Consider the following 7,419-nt stretch of genomic DNA (forward strand, 5'->3'; position numbering starts at 1 on the left):
CGAAGGATGGAAACACTTTTTATGTCATGTTGAAAATGCACTACCGTATACGAAGCAGATTTTCGCAAAACACGACCTCACAAAAACACTCCATTTAGGACACAAGATCAAACTTTCTCGCACATAAATCATACTCTACACGATCTATGAACACAGAGCATTAGTATGCCACACTGATTTTGTAAAAAATCTTTCCTCTTCACTCCGAAATTGGAGCATTTATCAGAAAATCGAGGCGCGACTTGCAGCTTTCAAAAAGTCAAGTTGTAATCGTGGGGAAAACCTTATTCGTCTATAAATAAAATGAATGTGATTGGCTGTTGCTTGAAAGACGAAATCCCCGTGTGATTCCCTCGACACGTGATCGGCACGTGTGGATAAAAATGCGCCAACATTTTAAATCGAAGCAAGTGCTGTAAAAATGTCCGAATTGAATGCAGAACAGCTCCATGCTATGGAAATAGCAAGAACTGGTCACAGTCTGTTGCTTACAGGTCAATGTGGAACCGGCAAGACATTTTTAATGCAGTAAATATCAATGAACAATGACATGGTACTTACATGACTTAGGAAAATGTGATTCCAGGCAAGTTGATCACCAGCTCAGCACTATAATTCCTCTACCTTCACTTCCATCAATGCATAATACTAGTATACGTTCCTGGGGTAATATAATGTACATTTACTTGAAAGAGGCTTTAATTATATCAATTTATCAACTCCAGAATATACAAATGAGTCACTATGACCATGGAGGTATTATAAAGACTCATTCTCCTGTCTGGAAGGGTTTGTGGACCTACACCACAGCAAGCAACAACCTATCCACCAAAGTTCCCGGCTATGTTTAAGATATATAGTACATATAGACACACCATTAGTTTCATGATGCACAGCAGGTCACATTAGAGGAACACAATTTAGACCAGCGCTCAAAGTTCGCGCCTAAATGGTCGCATATGCGACAAGAAATTTCATAATGCGACCAGAAATGTCCCCGTACTCGCACACCTGCGAATTGATTTCTTACAGTTTTTGCGAATTGTTTTGACAACATGCGACTGAACTCCCAAATCACCCATTTTACAAGTCTGCGAGTGATTCAAACAATAGCGATCGTATTCCGTAGATTGCGAACATATTATTGAAAATGGTGTGGCGCGCGATCGTTTTTGATTTTGGATTGTAGACCCCACATCACTCGCTTCCCGCTCAATCCGATCATCGTCGATAACGCCCAAGACGGAGCACGCAGCACTACAGCGCCACGGCACGGAATTGAAAGGTAACATAACTCATTAACATAATTCATCCACTCCCTGAGGCTGTCAACACAATGGCCACTGGTGACGATCGCCAGCGCAAGCCCCAGCAGCGAAAGCTTTCATTTTTGCCATGGTTAGTGTGCAACAGTAGTAGCATTTACCCTAAGTATTTCTTGATTAGTCATCCATTTATCTCTTGTATTGCATGCCCATCTGATATGTGACGTGAGCTGGACTACAACTGAGCAGAGTCGAGTTGCACTGAGATGACCCCGTCCCGTCATTGATTGACGTAATGTTTTTGAATCGTCGGCGCATCAATCTCAGCTTCTCCCGGGTCCCTTCCAAACATGTATTCCTTGAATTAGGCCTACATTGCCTAGAACATATGATATTAACTATGCAGATAAAATTGGCCTAGTAGAGTTTGATTTGTCACATGGAAAGATGTCACCAGGGCGTGGTAGCACGTGGTCGTCAGGATTTCCCGCCGAAATGTTTTACACTGAACTTACCCGCAACGGGCCGGCGTTTGTTTCACTTACTCCTATTACTTCTCTACTGAGGGCAAATAAAAATGATTAGTCTCGTTTGAAAAATAAGGCAGACTTTTAATACTTGCTGATGCTGTTAAAGGGAGACTCCACTCATTGAAAAAATTTGAATTTTTGTTCGCTGATGTAAAAAAAATCTGACGCCTAATATTGCAGATATCAATTAATTTGAATGTATTAAGGATATTTCTAAATTTCCAAATGAGTGAAGTGTCCCTTTAGGGCAGAGGCTACCTGGCTGTTTTAACCATGTCGGCTTGTCACAATTAAAGAGGGCGCCACTAGGTCCGACATCCTTAAAAAAAAAATTTTAATTTAATTTTTTTTTTAAATTGTGGATAAGGACGTACGTTCTGAGTGACTGTTATGTCACCATCAGAACGCAAAATATGCCTGGGGCCCCAGAGAACGGAAAAAGGGGTCAGAATGCCTTAATTTGAAGCAAAAAAAACCATTTTTTTTTTTTTTTTAATTTTGCCGCGCGCGCACCCAAGCGAAAATCCGACATGGTTGTTCATTGAAATCCCAGGGAAGACCCTGTAGTACAGCTGCTGTAGTACAGTACAGTTGAACCTTCCTTGCATAGTGTAATCTATCGTTGTTATGTCCAGGGGATGTCTCAGCTGATTTTGATCCTGAGAAAAACACAATTTGTTTTAGTAGAATTCACTGGCTACCGGTGCGATAATGCTGTCTTTTTTGTTTTCTTATACAGTACTAGACCAGCAAGAGCTGTAGGTCAAGTAAGCCTACCTGATGGCATACCACACAAAGATATCGTCATCGATTATTTGGAGGAGGATGGGTCAGACTCCGAGACCATTACAGATGAGAGGGAAATGGTCCCCCAGCCCCGCCCGCCCAGGCCTCCACCAGATGCCAATGACAATGAACCAGCCCTTAAAAAACCGAAGACTAAAGTCAACTACGATAGTAAATTCAGAAAGGAGTGGCTGAAGGAATTCCCGTGGCTCCAGTGGGAACCAGACAAGGGGACGGACGGTCTAATGTTTTGCAAGGACTGTCGTGCTAATCCAGCGCTTGCCAGGTCTAACCTTGGGTCCACTGCCGGATGCGACACCCATAAGCATGATACCTTGGCCAAGCATAAGATAAGTCGTGCTCATATTTTGTGCAGAGATGCATGTCTGAAAAAGACATCCAAAGCTGCGTTGCCACAAGTTTTCAATCGTCAGGTCACCAACAATCAGCTGGAAGTTGAAAAACAACTAGAGGTTAAGTTCAACATTGCCTACAACATTGCAAAAGAGGAAATACCCTTCACTAAGTTTAAGCCATGGCTGTTTTGTCATAAGAAATGTGGGCTCCCGATTAACCCAACATATGATAATGATATCAAATGCGCTGAATTTGTGGGGGCTATAGCAGACCACATGAGAGAAATTCTCAATGACCAGTTGAAGAAGGTTAGGTACCTCTCGATTATCATTGATGGTGAAACAGATGTCAGCAACAAGGAATGTGAAATTGTCTATGCCCGCATCCTGGAGTTGGGATGGCCTGTAAATCGACTGGTCGGGCAGCAGGAGGTTGAGGATGCCCATGCAACAGGTAAGTTAAGTTACCATACTAGGTGATCGATTACACTAGGTCACCCATTCGTAAACACAAGCAATGAAACTTATGTCTCCTCAGTCACTAGGTGCACGCAGTTGTAAAACAAACGAAGTTACTAATTTCTCTTCACTCAATCTGTCTACATCTAGGCCTATACAATATTCGAAACTAACAATATTAGCCCAACTCAATGATTATTTTTGTTATAGTGAAATTTCAACTCATGTTCACAGGTGTTCTAGAGGCAGCAGACAAGACTTTTCAAGACCTAGCCAGTTATGAAGACAACGCCCAACCTAATGTTGATTGGAAGGAAAAGTTGGTGTGCATGGGCTCAGATGGAGCATCGGTGAACCTTGGACACCGGAATGGTGTGATAGAAAAGCTGAGGCAACAGGCAGGACAGCATGTCATCCCATTTCACTGTATGGCGCACAGAAATGGTTTGTTAAATCAACTGTTCAGCACTGACTGTGAAGTCTTCTCTGCTGTATCAAAATACTCCTTGCTCAAATTACCTTTTCAATTTCAGGTTAGAATTGGCTGTCCTGGTCTTGCAGCGAGACGTCCCGATGGTGAGGGATATCTACGACACACTCTTCCTGGTATGGAAAACTTACCATTATAGCACAAAATCTCAGAGAGATTTGGAAAAGCTTGGCAAAGAGCTTGGGGTTAAAGTCTTGAAGGTACAGTACTTGTCTTTAAATGACTTTTTAGCACACATGTAGGATTCGTCAGTTGCTCTCCCTGATGTTCATATTATTTAACATATTGATTTCAATTCATTTTTCAGGTGTCAAATGTTAAGGGCACAAGGTGGCTGCCCCATGTTCAACGTGCACTTGATGTGTTCATGATGAAGGAGTCGGGCACAACTGGCCAGTTCAATGCAACGTATGTGCACATGGAACATCTGGCAGCCACTCATCCAAAAGCGGACATTTCTGGCAGGGCAAAGAAGGCAAGTTATACTGGTGTGGCAGTAATATTCGGTGAGATTATATTAATAGCTTCTTGTGCCAAAAGTATTAAGGTATCTTTAGTTTATTTCTTTCAGCTTCTCAAGACAATGGTAAGCCTGGACTTCGTGTTTTTCGGCCATTTCCTTGCTGATGTTTTTGCGATCATTTCCTCTCTAAGCTTATTGCTGCAGAGAAATGATCTCATTCTTCAGCAAGCGATAATGGCGGTAAAACACATGATCCAGCAATTAGAGGACCTAAGGACCACCCCAAAAAGGAGGGGGAACATGGAAAGATTCCTGAATGATGACGCCACTCAGCAGGGAGAATTCCAGGTATGAACACGGTCAGATAATCGAAAATACTTTTGTTGGTATAATTTCTATTCCTTGACATGTGATTAAAGATATTAATTATTTTGAAAATGACATACAAAATAATTGATATTCAATCATCTTCTTCAATCAACTTCATATTTCTTCAGGGAATCAAGTTGAAGGGTGACATTGCTCTACTGATCGAGGAAGGTTTTGGACATCAAAGGCTGGCAGCTGGGGTTCGAAATACCATCGACATAGCTCTGCGGGAGATCAGGAATCGCTTCTCTGCCCTGTTAGGGGAGCCTCTTGGCGACAACATCACTGATGAGTCAGCAGCTGCTGTCAGATGTCTCAACATGGTATTCAACCATGATACATGGCCATCAGCTGTCAATGACCTAGAAAGCTATGGATATGAGGAGATGGAATTCCTGCTACGCTACTTTGTTGATTTGCTGCAAAGGTAAGCTCCATACTGCACCACTACGGTACTACTAAATCAAATTGGTGTCATTCTGTCTCTGAAGGGATCACTGACATTGTGCCAAGAAAATGTTCTTATTCAAAGTGATCATTGCATTACACATCTCTTTTTACTTTTCAGGAACGGTTGCCAGGTAGACGAGGTCCAGGGTGAATATTCAAGGGTTAAAACATTGGTTAATGGCCAGTTCATAGACAAAGGTGTCAGTGCCCTCTGGCACATGATGCTGATAAAGGAACCCTACCAGGGAGATTTCAAGGTACATATAGCTGCCCTCACATACATAGCACTTACTGTTTCACTAAGCATATCCAAATGAAAAAATTAACCTGCAGGTGGCAGAACTCAGGCTATTTGCAATTTATAAGAAACGTTTAACAGAACAATTCCATTTGTAAATCAGAATAATTTTAGGGGCTTAAATCAATCCCTGACTATTCTTACACAAGATAACCAGAATGCCATCAGTAGGACTGGATGTTCCAATCGGCATTGACATTTGATTTTCCAAGTCTCTTCTATTTTTACTAATAGATATTTCTTTTCATGTATTTTAGAACATGTTGCATTTGGTGGAGATAATGCTGGTTATTCCTATATCCAGTGCACAGTGTGAAAGGGGATTCTCTGCACAGAGGAGGATTAAATCGGATGACAGAGCTGGCCTACATGTTTCAACCACATCTGATCTAATCCGTATAAGTTTTGAGGGGTGCAGCCTGGCTGACTTCAATCCCAAGCCTGTCATCAGAAAATGGTTTAACAGCGGACAGGGGCCGCGTAGGCCAAATCTGTACCGCAGCTGGCCAGCAATAGTTTGCGTTGGTGAAGACACTAACATTGCTGTATCAGATGATTGAACTGTTAATCTTGATTGACTGGGTTCATGGTGTCCACTCTGGTTAGGATAATCATCTGGAAATCAGATAATAAGAAAGACAGTAAACAGTATGAGAGAAGAAACATACATGTATATAAACATTATCAGAATTTTTAAGATTTCACAATTTAACCTGTTGACTGCCTTGAATCTGAAATCTGTAAAAGGTGTAAGTTAGTAAATTACAAGAAATTTGAATAGTGACCTTAAGTCCAAGGTTTGACCTGTTTTATTGTACAACTTGTTTCTTTGGTGAGTTCATTTTATCCGATTTGCCTCTTTCACAGTTATTGGAATGTGAAAAGGAACTTGAATCAGTCTTACTCTGGAATACAGAATGAGATGAATAAATACAGTTATTTTCATATATTTGGTCTTGTTCTTCATCTGTTATATGTTCAACTAACATCATGGCAAGACTTACCTCATATGCATATTAGTTGACGTTTCTTTTCGAGGCCCAGGTATTACGCCAGGCAGTAAAAAAAATCGGCTCCTAAATATTGCAACTCAGCTCCTAAAAGTTGGAGGTAAGGAGCTGAAAATTCAGATCCTAATATTGCAACTCAGCTCCTAAAATTTGGAGGTAAGGAGCTGTGTGCTCCTAAGTAAAAATTGCCAGCTTCTTGCTTTTCCAGGTTTGGTTGAGAGGACAGGGTGTTGTGGCGTTAAACGGAAGAGCTCGTGCTCCGCCAGCATTTGACTTTCTCGATACAGTGACGTGGCCAAGGACGATGGTATTGATACCCGGGCCATACTGTCTAATCGTGGGGTTTGTGTTTAATCCGTTGAGAATGCCCCTTTGCTGGCAAAAGATATTCTCGACCACATCAGAATTGAAGTAACCGGGGACGATTGACACTCCCAAGCGTGGTATGACTCTGCGACACAGTCCTGTGAATCCTGTGATGGCTGAAATAACATCCTCTCTCGTCTGGACAGTCATGGCATTCTTCTTACAGCAGAGAAGTTTGGTTGATGCTATATCCGCCTCCCACGTTTTGAAGAAGGTCGCCACATCATCTAGGATATTAAGTCTTGGGTCAGTCACATCCCTGATTGGCCGATTGACGTCCGTAAATATTTCTACCACTTTAGACCTCTGTTTCAGTAGGTTGATGGTTCCACTGACATCAATTTCATTTTCCCCTTTTGACTGTGCTTTAGCCATCTGATAACGCTCCATCAGATGGAGCATATTCTTATCTAGTACGTCACATGCTAGTTTATTGCGCATCTTTGAAGCTGGTGTTATTTCCACGTGTTCCTTAGTGCGAGCCTTGTGATATTTAAGCCCACTGTGAACATTGAACTTAAATGCCGCTTCAAAATGTTCCCAGACGATTTCCTTTCCTCCGAGAACCAAGTAACGT

At 41.8% G+C, this 7,419-nt stretch overlaps 1 protein-coding gene across 1 annotated transcript; it reads left to right on the plus strand.

Moving 5' to 3' along the window:
* The first annotated feature begins 1,336 nt into the window (after nt 1–1,336).
* Nucleotides 1,337–6,026, plus strand: LOC135482944 (zinc finger protein 862-like). The gene is made up of 9 exons (XM_064763430.1): nt 1,337–1,398; nt 2,535–3,391; nt 3,631–3,787; nt 3,930–4,086; nt 4,194–4,361; nt 4,575–4,697; nt 4,847–5,145; nt 5,287–5,425; nt 5,724–6,026. The coding sequence occupies exons 1-9, from the start codon at nt 1,337–1,339 to the stop codon at nt 6,024–6,026; spliced, it is 2,265 nt and encodes a 754-aa protein (XP_064619500.1).
* Nucleotides 6,027–7,419: the final 1,393 nt, after the last annotated feature.

Source organism: Lineus longissimus, chromosome 2, assembly GCF_910592395.1.
Source record: "Lineus longissimus chromosome 2, tnLinLong1.2, whole genome shotgun sequence".
Lineage (NCBI taxonomy): Eukaryota > Metazoa > Nemertea > Pilidiophora > Heteronemertea > Lineidae > Lineus > Lineus longissimus.